Source organism: Podarcis gaigeae (genome assembly GCF_964106915.1).
Source record: "Podarcis gaigeae genome assembly, chromosome: 1".
NCBI lineage: Eukaryota > Metazoa > Chordata > Lepidosauria > Squamata > Lacertidae > Podarcis > Podarcis gaigeae.
In genome coordinates this window covers 118,817,834-118,839,034 of record NC_139678.1, presented here as the reverse complement: position 1 = coordinate 118,839,034, position 21,201 = coordinate 118,817,834, and the positions used below count along the sequence as shown (strand labels likewise).

Here is a 21,201-nt window from a genome sequence, read left to right as displayed (position 1 = left end):
GTAGTGGCGCCTGCCCTGTGGAACGCCCTCCCAGCAGATGTCAAGGCAATAAACAACTATTTTACTTTTAAAAGAAAACTGAAGGCAGCCGTCTTTAGGGAAGTTTTTAATGTATGATGCTGTACTGTTTTTAATATTCAGTTGGAAGCCGCCCAGAGTGACTGGGGAAACCCAGCCAGATGGGCGGGGTATAAATAAATTATTATTATTATTATTATTATTATTATTATTATTATTATTATTAGGTGTGAACTTAGGTTGTGGTCTTGCTAAACCAGGGGTAGGCAACCTAAGGCCCAGGGGCTGGATGCGGCCCAATCGCCTTCTAAATCCAGCCTGCGGACGGTCTAGGAATCAGCGTGTTTTTACATGAGTAGAATGTGTGCTTTTATTTAAAATGCATCTCTGGGGCATAGGAATTCTTTCAAAACCCCCCCCCCCAAATATAGTCCAGCCCACCACATGGTCTGAGGGATGGTGGACCAGCCCACGACTAAAAAAGATTGCTGACCCCTGTGCTAAACAGAGGCCAGGGTTGCTCAGAGCTGGATGGGGTACCTGCTTCTCCAGAGGTTGCTGGATTATATCTCTTTCTTTCACACCATCGGGAGTAAAGAGTCACAACAATATTTGGAGAGCCACCAGCATAGAAGGAATGACTGCATAAGCTGCAATGTATTTAAGGTTGTTACATTTAGGAAAACCAGGTTGCAATGAGTCTGTGGTCTCATTCCATCAAGCCCAGATCTTTACAATTTTTAGAAAACTATCAGATGTGTTCAGTATTATTTTTCTGCCAAAAACATTCTCCTTTGTCTTTGTCAGGTTCGATGACAGCGCAGTGCATCATATTCATCTATGACTAATGCTAATTCTCATAATTCCATTATTGAAGATGTAGGTGGGGAATTAAATTGAAGGCAGATAGCAAAAAAAATTAGAAGGTTATTTTCAGCAAACATGGAGGTCTGTAAGGGGGAAGCTTTGATCCCTGGCATCTTCAGGTAAGGCTGGGATATGCCGTGAAACTTTAGAGAATGCTTTCTGAGCTAGATGGACCAACAGTCTCACTCAGTCACTGTGGACCAGTTATTACCGTATTTTTCGCTCTGTAGGATGCACTTTTTCCCCTCCAAAAATTAAGGGGAAATGTGTGTGCGTCCTATGGAGCAAATGCAGGCTCCTTGGCTTCAGCAATAGCAACGCGAAGCCTCCGAAGCGTAGAGGGAGCGCTCCCTCCGTGCTCCAGAGGCTTTGTGTTGCTTTCGCTGAAGCCTGGAGAGCGAGAGGCGTCGGTGTGCACCGACCCCTCTCACTCTCCAGGCTTCAGGGATAGCCGCCTGAAGCCTTTGGAGTGCAGCGTGAGTTTCCACTGCATTCTGGAGGCTTCAGGTTCCTTTCAATGAAGCCGGGAGAGTCTTGCTCTCCCGACTTCAGCAAAAGGAACCCGAAGCCTGAGGAGCACAGCGGGAACTTGCGCTGCGCTCGGAAGGCTTCAGGGATAGCCGCACGCAGCCCCTCGGGCAGGGAGAGGTTGTGCGCAGCCTGTATGCTGCTCTTTGGGGCTGGGGGGGAAATAAGATTTTTTTTTTCTTGATTTCCTCCTCTGAAAACTAGGTGCGCCCTATGGTATTGCCTTATGGAGCAAAAAATACGGTAACTGGGGGATCTCACAAGTACAGAGATTATAATAATAAATACAAATGTTGCATTGCATGAACTAGAACTGGAATGTTGGAATGAATGAGAGGAGTCCCCCGCCCCCCGGGAACTGCCTCTGCTTTCACTAAGAGCTAGTTTACTAGAGCATTAAGTGATAAATAAATGAGTTGTCCATGAGTTGTTAAGAGATCAGATGTCTCCAATAGCCTGTCGCATTCATACACTCTTTTGCAGTGGATTCATAAGCTCTCACAACATAGCGCAAGCCATCAGGTCACTTGTGTTATTTCATTGGGCATGAATCCTGCAGTTGAACCTTGAAATATTCTTGTCTACAGGGGCCATTTGCGCTTCGAGGTCCCCCAGGCCACCCCAAAAACTCACACATCAATTTTTGTTTAAGGTTTTTGGCATGAATTTGGCCACAACTTTATTTCAATACACACACGTGAGTGGTTGCTTAGGCATTGGTTACGACTATCTGTCCTTGCCCCAGGGACAGAAATGACTTCCGGATTCTAGCAGAAGCCAGTCAGGGAGAACCATATTGGGGAGAAATGAAGCTGGACATCAGTCTCCCATCTCTCACCCTCATGCCCCCTGGGGCTTGCACAGCCCAAGTCCGATGCCAGGGACTAGGACGAAAGGGATGGCAAGCCCCTGGATTCCTTTAACGGAATTCCCTTTCAGCACCACCATTGGAAGGGTAGGCACTTACCCCTCCACCAACCAATTTTAACCAATGCCTAACCGCCAACCTTACAAGTTGTGACGATTTGCTACGCATTAGGCAAAAACCAAATGGCAACAGCCAATCAGCCAAATGGACAAAATTCCTACCAGGCCCCTGCCCCAAGGCAGATGACTCCATGACAGGCATAGCAAGGTCAGAGGACAACACCCCCCCCTTTTCAGGGAGGGTGGGCAGGTGATCTGGTGCACGCAGCCCAAGAGAAGGCCCCAGGCTGCGAGCCCTGTATTTAAGACCTCTGACCCCTCCCACACTTTAGCAACATAACATTCTCCCCAGCAACACTCCTTGCCCAATCACAGCATGTGGCCAATTTGCCCAACAACAGTGGGGTGGCCTTTTTGGCCCCCACCGCAACACGTGCTCTCTGTTATGGAGAACACGCTTTGGCGAAAGTCTGGAAAACCAGTGAATTTGCTGCCTTTTTTTCCCACTTGTGGTGTGTTTGTTTGCAGAGTGGCGGCTCTAATCTATGGTTTATGAGGACACCACATTAATTTCATTGCACCGCACATTATGCTTGAGTACTTTCAGGGCAAACCAAACAACACAACAATGCTTTTATCCTTGCTTAGGTTTATTTGAGAGCAGGGCAGTTAAATCATGATCAGCAGATATGACAGTATGTTTCCATAATTCAGTCTGAGCTCTACTGCGCCCTTAGTCACCTTCAACCATTTGCTATCTGATTGGATTAGTATCACTGGCATTATGGGTGGCAAAGAACACTATTTTGATATGACTGGTGCAGCAGAAAAATAACATATAAAAGCCATATAAAAACCATCAATTTCAGTGAATTCGGAATTTATGATATTTCACTGTTTCTCAAACACGCAGTGCTATTTTTCCAGAAAAAGAGGTGCCGAAACTCACCATGAATGCTCCCGTCATTCTCTTAGAATGGCAATGGCGCCCACCTAAGAGGTGCTAGTGAGTTCTGGCCCTACTCACCCATGATTTCTTTATCTTAAGAATAAGAAAATCTAATTTCTTGCACTTTCAAGGGCCCTGAGAGTGTTCCTAATAAGCATGTACAGTGGTACCTCGGTTAAGAACTTAATTCGTTCTGGAGGTCCGTTCTTAACCTTAAATTGTTCTTAACCTGAGGTACCACTTTAGCTAATGGGGCCTCCCACTGCTGCCAGCACACGATTTCTGTTCTCATCCTGAAGCAAAGTTCTTAACCAGAGGTACTATTTCTGGGTCAGCGGAGTCTGTAACCTGAGCTACCATTGTAGTCAGTACCACTCGGTTTCATTTTGGCTCTGAAATCCTAAAGACAGCAGATCAGCTCTTCCGTCAAATTACTGAGGGAGCACATCTCAAACAGAAACGAGTGTAGGCATGTATTGCCCTTTCGCTTTCTAATTACAGAGTTAGTTACAACAGACAAGCAAGCAAAGTTGGGGAAAGTGGTAGAGCTAATGGCAACTCTAGGCAGTGTGGAAAAGACTCCGGGCTGAAGCCCCGGAGAGCCACTGCAAGTCTGTACAGACAGTGCAGACGTACCCTTTGTCAGACTCTGTACAGTGGTGCCTTGGTTTAAGAACAGCTTACCGTATTTTTCACTCCATAAGACGCACCTGACCATAAGATGCGCCTAGTTTTTAGAGGAGGAAAGGGGGAAAGCCCCGTATTTTTGGAATCAGCTCACAGTTGTGCAGCTTCTTTTGCAAAGGGGAAAAGCCCCGTTTTTTGAGGGGGTCAGCTTAAAGTTGTTGAGCTTACTTTGCAAAGGAAAAAAATCCTGTTTTTATGGGGTTCAACTCACAGTTCTGCAGCTCCTTTAGGAAAGGAAAGGGAGCCATTTCTACAGTTTCCGGACAGATAATCTCATCAGCCAGTCACATGTCGCTGGGGAAACAAACAGCCTCCATCTGCAGAACATTCAACAATGGACGCCTGGGCAAGGGGGCGGGGCCAGAAAGAGAGCCAGTGGTCGACCACACATTCGCTCCATAAGACGCACTGACATTTCCCCTTACTTTTTAGGAGGGAAAAAGTGTGTCTTATGGAGTGAAAAATATGGTAGTTTATGAACAACTTGGATTAAGAATGCTGCAAACCCAGAAGTAGGTGTTTTGGTTTGTGAACTTTGCCTTGGAAGCAGAACATGTTCCGCTTCCTGTTGAGTGTGTTCCATTTGTAAATTGAGTCCCCCGCTGCTATGGGAAAGCACGCCTTGGTTTAAGAATGCTTTGGTTTAAGAACGGACTTTCGGAACTGATTAAGTTCGTAAACCAAGGTATCACTGTACAGTCATACTTCGTGTTAAATCCGCTTCATGTTGCATCTTTTCGCGGTACATCCCGCGGCAACCCGGAAGTACCAGAATGGGTTACTTCTGGGTTTCGCCACTCTCACATGCACAGAAGTGCTAAATCACGCTTTGCGCATGCGCAGAAGTGCCAAATCACGCCACATGCCTGCGCATACTCACTGCTCCGAGTTGCGGGCATTTCTTGTTATGGATGGGCCTCCAGAACGGATCCTGTTTCTAGCACGAGGCACCACTATATTAGGCAGATTGCTATGTTCCTAAGCTAGTGACATTTGAAGAGGGACGCAGGTGGTGCTGTGGTCTAAACCACTGATCCTCTTGGGCTTGCCGATCAGAAGGTCAGCGGTTCAAATCCGTGGTACAGAGTGACCTCCCATTGCTCTGTCCCAGCTCCTGCCGACCTAGCAGTTCGAAAGCTTGCCAGTGTGAGTAGATAAATAGGTAGCGCTGCGGCGGGAAGGTAAACTTGTTTCCATGTGCTCTGGTTTCCGTTACGGTGTCCCGTTGCACCAGAAGCGGTTTAGTCCTGCTGGCCACATGACCCGGAAAGCTGTCTGTGGACAAACACCGGCTCCCTCGGCCTGAAAGCGAGATGAGCGCTGCAACCCCATAGTTGCCTTTGACTGGACTTAACCGTCCAGTAGTCCTTTATCTTTACTTTTTTTTTATGTATGAAGATGTACCCATAGGGACATCTATACCTTATAAAAAATGCATTTAATTGAGAAAAAAAGAAAAAGCACTGAATTGAATAAGGGTCCTTTCCAGTCACGCTGGAACGGCATTTGCCCACTTTTGATGTCAGCCCTTGCAGAGAGCATCCTGTGACTTTATACAGACATCTGATTCCCCTTTGATATTTGCAGATGCATGTCTGAATTGAAAAACCCATCACATTTCTTTCTGTATGGATGTTTGCTTATTCCTCTTTCCTCGGTCCTGCTTTTAACTGTGCTTGTGTTGTGATCAGTTTCAACTTTAGCGAAGGTCTCTCATTTCTTATTAAGGCTGTCCAGGTTTTGGCATCAATGCAAAGCATTTTACTACAGAGCGAACGCATTTCTGCTTTGCTAAGTGCACTTTGCAAGGCACATTTCCTTTGATGCAGCAAGCTTGATTATCGAGCATAAAGCAAGCTTTGCAGAATCTAGGCTAGTGCTGTGTACTCCATTTTCTAGAAAGTAGTCTTCTCTTAGGAAAGAGGCTTATTTTTTTCTGCCTCCTCGTGACACTTTTTTTAAAAAATAGAATTTTGGTGGTTCCAGAGTTCTTGTTTATTAACTTAATGGTGTATATAACACTTGCAGACCCTCCAAGTGTGCCTGTTTTCCAGGGACAGTCCTAGATTTACAGGAACCATTCTGGTTTCTGAGTTGATCCTGGAATGTCCGACTTTTCCTTAGGACGTCCCTATTTTCATCGGGGAAATGTTGAAAGGTATGGAGTTATTGGACCCCTGATCCAAAGAGATAAGTAACTACACAACTTTTAGAAGACATCTGAAGGCAGCCCTGTATAGGGGAGTTTTTTGTTTTATTATGTTTTTATATATGTTGGAAGCCGTCCCTCATTTCATCGGTGAATTGTTGGAGGTTATGCACTTGCATGGTAAAATAGCTTCTAAGGAGTTTACAAGTATAAAATACGACGTAACTAAAATGCATAAGTAAATGCATAAGTGCATAATTAAAATACAATAAAAGAATTCCATCAAAGGAATGAAAGCATCTGCAATTGAAAAATGCAATAAAGCAAATCAATTTAATGATGATGATGATAACAACAACAATAATAGTACTATTTACAACACATAAAAAATTGTAAAGCATTAGACATTCTTCTTCTTCTTCATTCGTAGCTGAGTAAGATTGTCTTCCATAAACACGGTTTTAACAGTGAGTCCGCAAGTGACTGTGGAGGCCACTTGTGAATCCACATGTCCTTCCACAGTGGGGACACAGGTTTCTGGGAAGGAGTTGATCACGGTGTGGATTTGCTAGGTGTGCCTTCCTCTTAGCATGTTTCTCCCCTTCGTCCTGCATTCAAGCGTCTTCAAAGCCAATGCACCTTTGGTAAAGGCTGTTCTCCAATTGGAGCATTCGCAGGCCAGTGTTTCCCAATTGTTGGTGTTTATACTACATTTTTTTAGATTTGCCTTGAGAGAGTCTTTAAACCCCTTTTGTTGACCACCAGCATTACACTTTCTATTTTTAAGTTCGGAATAGTTGCTTTGGAAGATGATAAATTTACCAATACAGGGTTGCCTAACAATTAATAAAAACAAGTAGGGCACAAGTTCAGGGGAATGCTTGCTTCTAAACAGGTGGATCTACAAGAGCTGGAGTGTTAATACCAATTGTTGTTGTTCAGTCGTGTCTGACTCTTCATGACCCCATGGACCAGAGCATGCCAGGCACTCCTGTCTTCTACTGCCTCCCGCAGTTTGGTCAAACTCATACTGGTAGGTTTGAGAACACTGTCCAACCATCTCATCCTCCGTTGTCCCCTTCTCCTTGTGCCCTCCATCTTTCCCAACATCAGGGTCTTTTCCAGGGAGTCTTCTCTTCTCATGAGGTGGCCAAAGTATTGGAGCCTCAGCTTCAGGATCTGTCCTTCCAGTGAGCACTCAGGGCTGATTTCCTTCAGAATGGATAGGTCTGATCTTCTTGCAGTCCATGGGACTACCGATAGGAAGTGATGAAATTCCACAATACTGGTTCACCAGCAAGAAAGGCTTGCAGTCTTCAGGTGTTTTCGGCCATTCTGCTTGCATGCAGAAGCCAACATGGGTGCAGGGAAAGTGTGATGAGCTTCACCCCCTTGCTCTCTCTCCCCCCGCATTGACCCCCAACGCATGGAGGAGGCAGAGATGGGTGTTTGTGTTTGGACTCATGTCCTCTTCTCCCCGCTTGCATCTTGACTTTGCACGCAAGTAAAATGCCCGAAGAGAACTTTTCAGTCAGATGATGTGATGATGAGATGCTATCTCTTCAGAAATGAGCTTCTTTGGTTTCCCAGATTATTTTTCCCAGTAATGAATGTGTGTTGCCTTTAGGAAGAGCGAGCGTTTTCAAAATGTGTTCTTTCAAGCATGACAATGCATTTCTTTTCTAGCAGGGCTTTGTTTGAAATAGGGTGTTGCTTTCTTGCTTCTACTTTTTTGGCACCAGGTTGCTCAGGAAAGAAAGTTATTTTAAATGTCCATTGAGGACATGTTTTTAAAACAGGAAAAAACACGGCGCTGAGTTGATAATAGTTTGCCGCAAAAGGTTAACCCAGTTTAAATGGGTTTGCCATCACTAGGAGATGGAACATGATGTTCTAAGCCAGTTCTCAGTTCAGAGCCACACAGCGCAGGAAAGTAGAGGGCTTCTTTGTGGAATTCTGGACCTGTTTTAAAGCACATCTTTGTTCATTTTCCACCTGTGTGAAATAAATCTAAAAGTAAAGGGACGCGGGTGGCGCTGTGGGTTAAACCACAGAGCCTAGGGCTTGCTGTTCAGAAGGTTGACAGTTTGAATCCCCACGATGGGGTGAGCTCCCGTTGCTCGGTCCCTGCTCCGGCAACCTACCAGTTCAAAAGCATATCAAAGTGCAAGTAGATAAATAGGTACCACTCCAGCGGGAAGGTAAACGGCGTTTCCGTGCACTGCTCTGGTTCACCAGAAGCAGCTTAGTCATACTGGCCACATGACCCGGAAGCTGTACGCCAGCTCCCTCAGCCAATAAAGCGAAATGAGCACCACAACCACAGAGTCGGTCACGACTGGACCTAATGGTCAGGGGCCCCTTTACCTTTTACCTAAAGGGACACAGGTGGTGCTGTGGGTTAAACCACAGAGCCTAGGGCTTGCCAATCAGAAGGTCGGCAGTTTGAATCCCTGCGACGGGGTGAGCTCCCGTTCCTCGGTCCCTGCTCCTGCCAACCTAGCAGTTCGAAAGCATGAAGTGCAAGTTGACAAATAGGTACAACCAGCGGGAAGGTAAATGGCATTTCCATGCGCTGCTCTGGTTTCGCCAGAAGCGGCTTAGTCATGCTGGCCACATGACCCGGAAAAACTGTCTGCGGACAAACATCGGGCTCCCTCGGCCAGTAAAGCGAGATGAGCGCCAGAACCGCAGAGTCAAAGGGTCCTTTACCTTTATGTTGGAGGTTTTTAAACAGAGCTCGGATGGCCATCTGTCACAGAACAGAAATCGTGCTCCGGCAGCGCGGCGGCAGTGGGAGGCCCCATTAGCTATAGTGGTGCTTCAGGTTAAGAACAGTTTCAGGTTAAGAGCGGACATCCGGAACAAATTAAGTACTTAACCCAAGGTACCACTGTATATATATATATATATAATAAAGTCATATTGTCTGCCTAGCTTTTGCAATAGTAATGAAGCAACAGAAACTGGTTCACAGAGTCTGCTTTGCTTCAGTGAAATCGTATGTCAAAAATGCATTTATCATATGTCAAATCTATCCTTGAAGCATGCTTTTATTCCCTTATTCTCAATATTTTTGTTGCGCCTTCACTCCCTTCTTACCTCTTGCCATTAGTGTCACTATGCAGTGAAGAAATTGAATGAGGGTAATTGAGCTTTTGCAGTTTTTTTTTTCTTCATTTTCTTACTACATTTATATCCAGGTGGCATGGTTAGGCTGAGAGTCCACACATTTTACGTGATCGTTTTTTAAGTAAGTGTTAAGCATTTGGCAGATTTCCTACATTTGCCTGCATTTGACAGATTTCTTACATCTTTGTTAACCAATATACACTTGTTTTTTTGGTAGAGGATGCCACCACAATTAAGTTAAATCAGGATTAAAAAAAAAGAATCTTTTGATGTACATTATATGTAGGTTTTTGTGAAAGACACCACATCAGGTTGTGAAATCATGCTATGCACTTACTTGGAAGTAAAACCCATTCAGATTAATGCCACATATGTCTAATAAACATGCCTAGAACTGAGTAAATATGCTTCCTATCCCAGTCCTAGCTTGAGAAGAATTTTATCATACCTATTTAAAAGAGTTGTATTTGTCCAAAATAGTATCCATGGAGTCAACTGTTTGTTTACTGTCATAAATCTATCTTGTAGGTCATGACTGTTGGAGAAAATAAGTCTGAAGATTAGAGAGAGTGGAGCGTATGGGAAAATGCTGCTGGAGTCTAGACAGAGCTGTGCATGTAGGAATTTAAATTTTCATGGTACAAAACAAAGTTGCTTAAACAACGCAAAGCCACGGGGCGATATATAGCTATTGGCATAAAACCCATCCAAGGCCATTGATTTCTGTGGGTTTTCTCTTAATACAGTGGTACCTTGGCTCTCAAACACCTTGGTTCTCAAACAACTTGGAACCCAAACACTGCAAACCTGGAAGTAAGTGTTCCGGTTTGTGAACTTTTTTTTTGGAAGCTGAACGTGCTCCGTTTTGAGACTTACGCTTCCAAGTTTAGTGCCACACTTCTGTTTGGAGTGTTACACTGAAGTCTGTTTTTGCTACTTATTTTGCATTTTTGTGGCTCTTTTTTTTGTGTGTGACTGTGTGGAACCCAGTTCAGCTATTGATTGATTGTGTGACTGCAGTACAGTGGTACCTCGGGTTACAGACGCTTCAGGTTACATACGCTTCAGGTTACAGACTCCGCTAATCCAGAAATTGTACCCCGGGTTAAGCACTTTGCTTCAGGATGAGAACAGAAATCATGCTCCAGCAGCGTGGCGGCAGCGGGAGGCTCCATTAGCTAAAATGGTGTTTCAGGTTAAGAACAGTTCAGGTTAAGAATGGACCTCCGCAACAAATTAAGTACTTAACCTGAGGTACCGCTGTACACCAGGCACATCCAACTCCCAAGAAACTGTGATCTACTCACAGTATAAAAAGACTGGCTGTGATCTACCCATTGACATTGCAAAGAGTTGTTGAGATTTTTTTAGGGGAAGGTTGGCCAAAGTTGTTAAGCTATTTTTGTGTGTGTGTGTGGAGAGTAGACTGCAAAGTTTTTGAGCTTTTTTGTGGGGGGCAGGGTTGGCCAAAGTTGTTGAGCTATTTTTTTTGGGGGGGGGGTCTACAAAGAACACTAAGGCGGTCAATTACAGTGGTACCTCAGGTTACATACGCTTCAGGTTACATACGCTTCAGGTTACACACTCCACTAACCCAGAAATAGTACCTCAGGTTAAGAACTTTGCTTCAGAATAAGAACAGAAATCGGGCTCCGGCGGCAGCAGGAGGTCCCATTAGCTAAAGTGGTATCTCAGGTTAAGAACAGTTTCAGGTTAAGAATGGACCTCCAGAACGAATTACCTTCTTAACCCGAGGTACCACTGAACATTGTTTATTGCTTTCATTTTATGGGTCAATGGTCTCATTAGATAGTAAAATTCATGTTAAATTGCTGTTTTGTTATTAAAAGTCTGAAATGGATTAATCCATTTTCTATGGGTAAGCGCGCCTTGGTTTTGGAACGCTTTTGTTTTGGAACGGAGATTAAGTTTGAGAAACAAGGTAACACTGTATGGCTATCACCCATTGGCCACAAAAGCAATGGAGGATGGACAAGCAGTGCTCAATGTTGTTGAGGATATTTCTTTTGATGATCAAATTAAGAACGTACGATAGGGGCTTCCGGATGAGAGATCCGTCTTTCCCAGAAAATCTATTTCTTTCTTTCTTTTTTAATGAGATATTTATTAACATTTTCACAAGTTTTATAAAACACAAAAATCACACCAAAAAGACACAAAAAGTATAAAAAAGAAAAAAGAAAGTCAAAAATAAAAACAAACAAAAATCACATGTATAATTTCATTCCCTTATATTCATGAAAATAACTTTCCCGACCTCCTCGTACCTCTCCTTACTGCATTCCATTCTCTAATTAGTTTATCTTCAACAAATCCTTCCCTTAGTTTAGATTAAACTTCTTAACAATTCTTTCCATATTGCATAATGATTACAGCTAGCAACCCCTTAATTTCAGAATCAGCATCATCTTAACATTCAATGATTTTACAATATTTCTTAAGATAATCTTTAAATTTCTTCCAATCTTCTTCCGCAGTCTCTTTCCCCTGTTCTCGGATTCTGCCCGTCATCTCTGCCAGTCCCATATAGTCTATAACTTTCATCTGCCATTCTTCCACGGTGGGTAGTTCTTCTGTCTTCCAATACTTTGCAATAAGTATTCTTGCTGCTGTTGTAGCATACATGAAAAAAGTCCTATCCTTCTTTGACACCAATTGGCCGACCATACCCAGGAGAAAGGCCTCTGGTTTCTTTAAGAAGGTATATTTAAGTACCTTTTTCATCTCATTATAAATCTTCTCCCAGAAAGCCTTAATCCTTGGGCACGTCCACCAAAGGTGAAAGAATGTTCCTTCTGTTTCTTTACATTTCCAGCATTTATTGTCAGAAAAGTGGTATATTTTTGCAAGCTTGACTGGGGTCATGTACCACCTATAAATCATTTTCATAATATTTTCTTTTAAGGCATTACATGCCGTAAATTTTATACCGGTGGTCCATAACCGTTCCCAGTCTTCAAACATAATGTTATGACCAATATCTTGTGCCCACTTGATCATAGTTGATTTAACTGTTTCATCCTGCGTATTCCATTCCAACAGCAAGTTATACATTTTTGACAAATTCTTAGTTTTGGGTTCTAACAGTTCTATCTCCAATTTCGATTTCTCCACCTGAAAACCATTTTTCCTATCGGACTTAAACACCTCCATTATTTGATAATAATGGAGCCAATCTCGCACTTTATCCTTCAGTTTCTCGTAACTCTGCAATTTCCGTTTATCCCCCTCCTGTTCCACAATTTCCCAGTATTTTGGCCATTTGGACTCCATATTTAATTTTTTCACAGCCTTTGCCTCCATTGAAGATAACCACCTAGGGGTTTTGTTTTCCAGCAAGTCTTTATACCTGATCCAGACATTGAACAATGCTTTCCTGACAATATGATTTTTGAAAGCTTTATGAGCTTTAACCTTGTCATACCACAAATATGCATGCCACCCAAAGGTATTGTTGAACCCTTCTAAGTCCAAAATATCTGTATTCTCGAGAAGTAGCCAATCCTTCAACCAGCAGAAGGCTGCTGATTCATAATAAAGTTTAAAGTCTGGCAGGGCAAACCCCCCCCCCTCTTTCTTTAGTGTCAGTTAGTATCTTAAATTTTATTCTGGGCTTTTTGCCCTGCCAGACAAACTTGGAAATGTCTTTTTGCCACTTCTTGAAACAGTCCACCTTATCCATAATTTGCAATGTTTGGAACAAAAATAACATTCTCGGCAAAACATTCATCTTTATAGCTGCAATTCGACCCAACAAGGAAGGCTTCAGCTTTGACCAAATTTCTAGATCTTTTCTCACTTCTGTCCAGCATTTTTCATAATTGTCTTTAAATAGATTCAGATTTTTAGCTGTCATGTTAATCCCCAAATATTTCACTTTCTTGACCACAGTTAAACCTGTCACATTCTGAAACTTCTCTCTTTCAATAGGTTTTAAATTTTTCTCTAAAACCTTAGTTTTAGTTTTATTCAATTTAAATCCTGCCACTTGACCAAAATCTTGAATTATTTCCAAAACCCTTTTTGTACTAGATTCTGGCTCTTGTAAAGTAAGTACCAAGTCATCTGCGAATGCTCTCAGTTTGTATTGTTTGGCTCCGACCTGAACCCCTTTAACCACCTGGTCCCTTCTAATCATGTTTAACAAAATCTCCAGGACAGATATAAAAAGTAATGGAGAGATTGGGCACCCCTGACGTGTTCCCTTTTCTATCTTAAACTCTTCTGTAATCACATTATTGACAATTAACTTTGCTTTCTGTTCTGAATATATTGCACCAATACCGTTTTCAAACCCTTGGCCTACCCCCATCCCCTGAAGGTTCTTCTTCATAAAGCTCCAGGAGATATTGTCAAAGGCTTTCTCCGCGTCCACAAATATCAAAACTGCTCTAGTATTTATATTAGTTTCTAACATCTCCAAAATGTCGATTATATTCCTCACATTATCTGACATATGTCTTCTCGGGAGAAAGCCCGCTTGGTCCCCATGGATCTCGACCATCAAAACTTTCTTAAGTCTCTTAGCCAAAATGTCTGCAAATATTTTATAATCCACATTCAATAACGAGATGGGACGGTAGTTCTTAAGTTGGGTCTTTTCTGTCTCTGTCTTCGGTATTAGTGTGATAAAAGCCTCTTTCCAGGACTCCGGTGCCTTCTTCCCTTCCAAAATTTCATTACAAACTTCCTTCATTGGTTGTATTATCCATTCCTTCAACATCTTATAATATTTGGAAGTAAGCCCGTCTGGTCCTGGGGATTTGCCCAGTTGCATATTTTGTATGGCACCTTCAATTTCCTGGTCTGTTATTTTCTGATTTAATCCTATTTTACTTTCCTGGGATATTTTTTGTAGTCCAAATGTTTTAAGGAACTGATCTATATCTTCTTCCTTTTGTGGTCCTTGTGAATATAATTGTATGAAATAGCTCTGAAGACAGTCTCTTATTTCATTTGGCTTATATATAGTCTTCCCTTCCACTTCTAGACTTGTAACTGTATTAAGTTTTTGCCTTTTCCTCATTTGCCAAGCCAGAAGTTTGCCACATTTGTCCGCTAATTCGAATGTCTTTTGTCTCATTTGTTTAATTTTCCATTCTATTTCCTGATTCATCAGTTCCATGTATTGTGTTTGGTATAACTTAATTTCTCTCAAAATCTCTTGGGACTTTGGTTTAGCTCTTAATTTCTTTTCTCCCTCTTTTATCTTCTCAAGTATCTTGTCTTTTTTCTCATTTTGAGATCTCTTTTTAATTGCATTTTGTTGTATCAAAAATCCTCTCATAACAGCTTTGCTTGCGTCCCAAATTATTCTTTTTTCCACATTAGTATTCATGTTTATTTCAAAATAGTCTCTCAAAGTTTTTTGGGCCTTTTTGTAAACTTCTTCATCTCTAAACAAGGTGTCATTCATCCTCCATCTGAAGGTACCAGTAGTTGCTAGTTTCATCTCCATTTTTACTGGGTTGTGGTCGGAGCAGGTTTTTGGGCAGATTTCCACTTTTTTTATCTTAGTTGCCATTCCTCTAGTGACCCAAATTTAGTCGATTCTGGTCCATGTCATTTTAGATTCAGAAAAGAAGGTTCCCTCTCTTTCAAGGGGATTTTTTGTTCTCCATATATCAATTATGTCCAGATTGTCAGTCATTTCAAAAAAAGATTTTGGAAGTCTTCCATCCTTTGTAAGTGTTTGTCTTTGTGCTTTATCCATGTTCGTTGACACGACTCCATTCATATCTCCCATCAATATCAAGTTGTAATCCAAATGGTCTAACAATATCTCATGCAGCTTCTTAAAAAATTCCGATTTCCCCTCATTAGGTGCATAGATTCCCACAATCACAAATTTCTCTCCTTGGACTTGAATTTCAATTGCCAGAAATCTTCCTTGTTCATCTTTAAATAAAAATTTCGGTAACAGTTTTTCTTTTGCGTAAATAACAACTCCTCTTTTTTTCACTCTGTCAGATGATATAAATTCCTGTCCCAGTCTTTTATTCACTAATAGTTTCCTGTGAAGCCTTGTCACATGTGTTTCTTGTAAGCAAATCAAGTCCAATTGTTCTTTCTTTAAAATATGAAAAACTGCTTTCCTCTTTCGGGGCATGTTTAGGCCATTACAGTTCCAACTTAGAAGTTGCAGAGCCATGATGGGACTATTTACTTCCTCCAACTGCTTCCAGTCGTTGTTCTTCCTCCGTCGGTAGTGGCAACCCAAAAGATAAGTTGGATATGTCCAGTGAACTTTTTCCTGGTAATGCTAATTCCCCTCCGGATTCCACCTCCTTTTGCAAATCTTCTTCGTAGTCTCTCAGAAATTTATCTTTATCACTCAGTGATCTTATTCTTATCTTCCTTCCTTTGAATTTGAAAGATAGGCCTTGTGGATACTCCCACCTGTAAAATATCTTGTTCTTCTTCAATAGAATGGTCAAATCTTAATCAGCTCTTACATCCAGAATATGCTTAGGGATATCTTTGTAGATCTCCATGAAAGAATCTTCAATCTCGAGCAATCTTTTATAATGCAAGTTCAAGATTTTATCTCTTTCTTCCTTAGTTCTTAATGTTATCAGACAATCTCTTGCTTTGTTCTTCTTTTGTCTTATGCCTAGTCTGAATGCACTCAGTATCTTAAATTCTTCCTCCTCCAGTTCCTGTTGCCAGAAATCTGTAAATTCTTTTGTTAAGAAGTCCACCAGGTTATCTTTCTCACTTTCTGGGACTGACCTCAATCTTAAATTCCTCTCCTTCCATTGCAGTTCAATCATGGAAAGGGTCAGGTCATGGTCGTCCAATCTCCTGATGACCGGTGGTATCTTCTCCTGGGTGGCAACAGCAATTTCTTTTGCTTCTTCAGCAATTTTTCGAGTTGTTGCCGATTCCTCCAAAAGCCTTACAATTGTCTCTGTGTTAGATTTTACCTTCTTCCCAAGGTCATCGATGCTTTTCGTATTCGAATCAATTTTTTTAGAAACTTCAGCCACTTGTTTATTAGTTTCCACAACTTGTTTACTTGTCTCTGTACCTTGCTTTGTTAGATTTTCCAGTGATGCATTAATTTTACTAAGAGCCTGTGCAAGAGTGTCTTCCGTAGACATTGCTCTTGTTTTTGTTTGGAGTGCCGCAGCTGTTCCAGTGCCTCCAGACGTTGACGCTCTACGCTGGTGGGAACTGTCAGTTTTGTATTGTCTACCAGATCTTAAACTTGTCTTTTCTTCCAATTTCCCCTTCTCTTTATCCATAACACTCTCATTCAGAGCCAAGGTCACTTCTCAGGCTTGCTCTTTTGTTTCTCAAAGGAATTTTCCACTAGATCTTGTTACATTGGCTGATTTTTCGCAATTGCCATTAAGTCTCCACTAGGGGGTAACACTCCAAGTCTCCACTAGGGGGTAACACTCCACCCAGAAAATCTATTTCTATCAGTGGTGACCCAGATGTTTTTGGGATGCAAACAAGCTGGGCATGGGGGCAAAATGCCTCTCCTGTTTCTCCTTCAGTCTAACAGCTGACAGTCAGTAGGGGTATGCATTTATTTCAAAAAACAAAGGCAAAGGGCAAATGAATGCTCCAACATTCATTTTCATTTTCACTTGTATTTGTGAGCATGCAAACTGCCTGAAAATTGACATGCACGATGTGCAGAAGTAGCAGTTCAATGTGTGAATATTTCATGCTTTTTGTCTGGAAAACTCTAAAGGTACAATCTGAAGAAGAGGATGGGCCTCCTCTAAAAGGAAGCTTATCGGGTGTCCTGTCCTTTTTCATCACCTCTAAAACAAGGAGAGCCAGTGTGGTGTAGTGGTTAAGAGCAGTGGACCGTAATCTGGTGAACCGGGTTTGATTCCCTGCTCCTCCACATGCAGCTGCTGGGTGACCTTGGGCTACTCACACTTCTCTGAAGTCTCTCAGCCCCACTTACCTCACAGAGTGTTTGTTGTGGGGGGGGAGGGAAAGGAGTTAGCTGCTTTGAGACTCCTTAGGGTAGTGATAAAGCGAGATATCAAATCCCAAGGACCTTTTGCCCAGTCTGTCTGAAATTTGCAAGTTAGGTGCCCTGAGAGAATCGTAGAATTGTGCACATTTGGTGCCGTTTGAACAGAAAACACCAAAGTTAAGGGCATTGGAATGCAGCGGGGTCTCTGCTGAAACCAGTGAGCGAGCAGTTAAAGTAAAATGAAGCTGATTAAAACGAAGGCATTTTTGTTTTTCAAAAAGTTTTGTTTTGTTTTGTTTTCCTTCACCTTTACATCACACAGTTAGTACTCACTGACATCCTGGAAATTGCATGTAGCTACTATGGTTAATTGTGGTTGGTAGAGACTTGTCCTCTGAAATTGTCTGATCTCCTTCCAGAACAGCCTCAGGCCATCATCAAATAATTCAATATTTCTTCACAAAAAATAAGCCAAAGAACCTGGTCCATGCAATGTCTGCTAGACTCAGCACAACATGTGTAATGACTTCGCTTGTGCCATTATTGAATGCAGAGTTTGGGAAGGGAAGCAGGAAGAATGGTTTCAGAAGGGTAAGCGGGACCAAGGAGAAAAATAGGATTGGGTGACAGTTGATGTGGAAAGGGAAGCAATCTTATTCAGCACTATTTTGGTCCTTTTTAAAAAATGAAGTTTATTTATGATTTTCATTTATAACAAATAAACATCTCAAGAAAGAAATTAAAACAATTCTCACATATCGAACTTTGACTTCCCTCCCCCTCTTTCAGCGGTTCCATGAATTTACCCTCTTTTTTTACACCCTTCTGCATATCCCAATAAACACTATCAATTCTTTTCCTCATCCATTTCATACATGTTTTAGAAACTGCAAGTTTTTACAGTAATCCTGCTAATGTTTTAGTTTGTTTACGATTTGTTTGTAAATCTCCAATAAACGATATCCATTCCTTGATAAAAAGTCTGTTGTCTTGACTTCCTATCCTTCCGGTAAGTTTCACCATTTCTGCATAGTCCATGAATTTCTGTAACCATTCTTCTTTTGTCGGGACTTCTTCTTCTTCCCGTTTTGGGGCAAATATCATTCTTGCGGCAGTGATTGTACACATAAATGAAAATCTATATTGTTTAGGTAACTCTGATCCCATCATTACCAAGAGAAAAGCTTTGGGTTTGGGGTTGTTGCTTTTTTAAAAATTGCACAATTTCAGTCCTGGCTTGTGTACCATTCCATCTTTCGTCTTGCAGGCTCTTCCCTTGCCCCCAGATTGGTACTAGAGTCCATGGCAGGGGCAAATAGGAAGGTGGAGGGGAAGAAGGGTAATTTCCACTTGTGGAAACAAAAGTCTGTGGTGCATAGGTAAAGGGACCCCTGACCATTAGGTCCAGTCATGGCCGACTCTGGGGTTGAGGCGCTCATCTCGCTTTATTGGCTGAGGGAGCCGGCGTACAGCTTCCAGGTCATGTGGCCAGCATGAATAAGCTGCTTCTGGCGAACCAGAGCAGTGCACAGAAACGCCGTTTACCCTCCCGCCGGAGCAGTACCTATTTATCTACTTGCATTTTGACATGCTTTTGAACTGCTAGGTTGGCAGGAGCAGGGACCAAGCAACGGAAGCTCACCCTGTCACAGGGAGTCGAACTGCCGACCTTCTGATCGGCAAGTCCTAGGCTCTGTGGTTTAACCCACAGCACCACCTGCATCCCTTCCTAAATATTTAGTACACAGTTAAACCATTTGTCACTTTTAAGTTGACTACAATGGGAGTAATTAACCATATATTTTAATTTCTCCCTTTCAGTGAAAAAAAATGGAAATGAAAGTGCTTAACTTTGGCTGGTTATTGTTCTTCCGGTGAAATATTATGAGTGTCTATTCGGTTTAAGGTTGCTTTTTTATTTTATTTTTTAAAATGTGTTTGTCTTAATTTCAGCCACACTTTTTTCTGAACTACGGTGCAACAACTACACTAGCTATATTGAGTGATGGAGACAAATTGGATCATGAAGATGGTGTTCCTCTTAGCTCAGACCTTGGTGAGTTCCTTTCTTTCCCTGAAGTTACTCATACAGTATAATAAAGGTGTTTTTCTTCTTCTTTTACAATATGCATATGCAAAGCACGCATATTACGTTACTGACACCATCAAAATCAGGTCAGCCTCAGATTTTCATGCTTTTCACTCCGATAGCATATCCCTCCCTCAAAAATAATAATAATAATCTGAAAACTGACATTTCTCCTGTGGATCAAGTCAACGAATTTATTCATTTCTGCAAGCTTTCAACATTTCAGCAATGAAACAATGTGTTGTGTCTAATGCGCCACATGCCTGGTTCCACTGCTGCAATGGGATTGATTTTTATTTCCTCCCCCTGTGTGCCCCCCAACCCTCTGGAGCTGATTTTGAGGGTGCATGAAGCGGCTGGAGGCAACAGGAGAGGAAGAGGAAGCTCTGTGCATGCACTAGATCTGCGGTGGCAGTGGAACAGCCCCATCTCAGAGAACCCACTATTCTTTCTGTCCCTTAAAAAGTGAATTCCCAGTTGCAAACTGCACTGGAAAGTCATTATCTCACAAGGAAATCGGTCTTGTTAAGTCTTAGTTAATTGTGGGAATTAAATCAATGAATAGATCTCATTTGCATAAATTTGCATATGGACAAAAAGTGTTTCTGCCACCTGCTTATTTTAAACTGGCACAGGCATATGACTACATTTAAAGAGTCATGCCTGCTGTGCAAGAGAAATGGCGGAAGGGTAGAGCCTTGTAAATTGCGACCAATGGTTTTTACAGGTAGACGCATAAACCTCTTTTAAAAAATCTCCCCCTTGGTTTCTTGGAAGAGGCCTCTTTAATCGCTTAGAATATTTCGCCCCACTTATTCTAACTAATTAATCAATGAAATACTGCATCCCTCCTGAGAACGGTGGCAATTTCTTTCTCCTTTTCTATTCAGATTTTTGTCACGGCGGTTCCGGATGAGAATGCAACCAAGGAAGGTTATATAAAAGGGGATACGAACGCAACCGAAGATATCTATGGACTAAGCGTAACTGTGAATAAAATTATGACAGCACAGTTTGAATGTTACCAGAAAATTATGCAAACGCCTTCTCCAAAGAATGAAGGTAAAAAAAAAACCAAAAACTGAAATGTTGTTTTTTTTAAAAAAAAAAAAACCTGAACAAACACATATATTCTGAATGAAAGCATTGTATCTGTTGTTACTTAAAATTACATTCTGAAAAACAAAGGCAATCCCCATGCAAGCATAATATCTCATTCAGACCAGTGTAATTATAGGATTCTAGAGTTGTAGCCCCTGCCAATGCAAGAAGCAGACTTGTACAGTCTTCCTGGTATGATGCCATCCAGTCTCTGCTTAAAAAGCACTCTTGATGCTTTATGTACCGTACTTTTACATGTATAAGTCGAGTATCCATTGGGTTGGCAATTGGTGGCTGTGGCAAGGGCTGCTGTGGATTGGCTTCCATTGCGGCAAATGTAGGTGCGCTTGGTGGTGAGTGGGCAGACGCTCTGTGGCTTTCGTGACGCATGCGTGCGATCAGCAGCGTTTGTCAGCCTGGTGAGTGATTTTTGGCATTCCCCCCCCCCCAAAAAAAGCTCAACTATGGACAACTCTCCCCAAAATTGGAGTCCCCCAATATACATGGGGGCATCTTATACATGGGAAAATATGGTATTAAGGATCCCTTGCTGTCAGGTGGCTGTTGCGGTTGCTCGAGAGTAACCAGGCAGGGCTCCAACCTGTGTTTTACAGGCTTTATTTTGGTGCAAAACTATTTACAGTGAAGAGTCCCAAAACTCATGTCTGGCTCAATCGCTAGCAGAATCCGGGAGTGGTCTTTTTTTGTACCTCCCCCAACATAAGAGTTTCATTACCCCCAACTGTTTCCGCCCTTCCCTGCACCTCAGACTACTGCACAGGATGGACGAT

General features: G+C 42.1%; 1 protein-coding gene across 1 annotated transcript in view; it reads left to right on the top strand.

Moving 5' to 3' along the window:
* Positions 1 to 21,201, top strand: part of CALCRL (calcitonin receptor like receptor) — a 106,402-nt gene that overhangs the window by 45,203 nt on the left and 39,998 nt on the right. Inside the window, exons 2-3 of the mRNA XM_083710689.1 lie at positions 19,174 to 19,276; positions 20,200 to 20,371. Coding sequence (XP_083566815.1) covers positions 19,226 to 19,276; positions 20,200 to 20,371 — 223 coding nt within the window. The 5' untranslated portion in view covers positions 19,174 to 19,225. The remainder of the gene's footprint in view (positions 1 to 19,173; positions 19,277 to 20,199; positions 20,372 to 21,201) is intronic.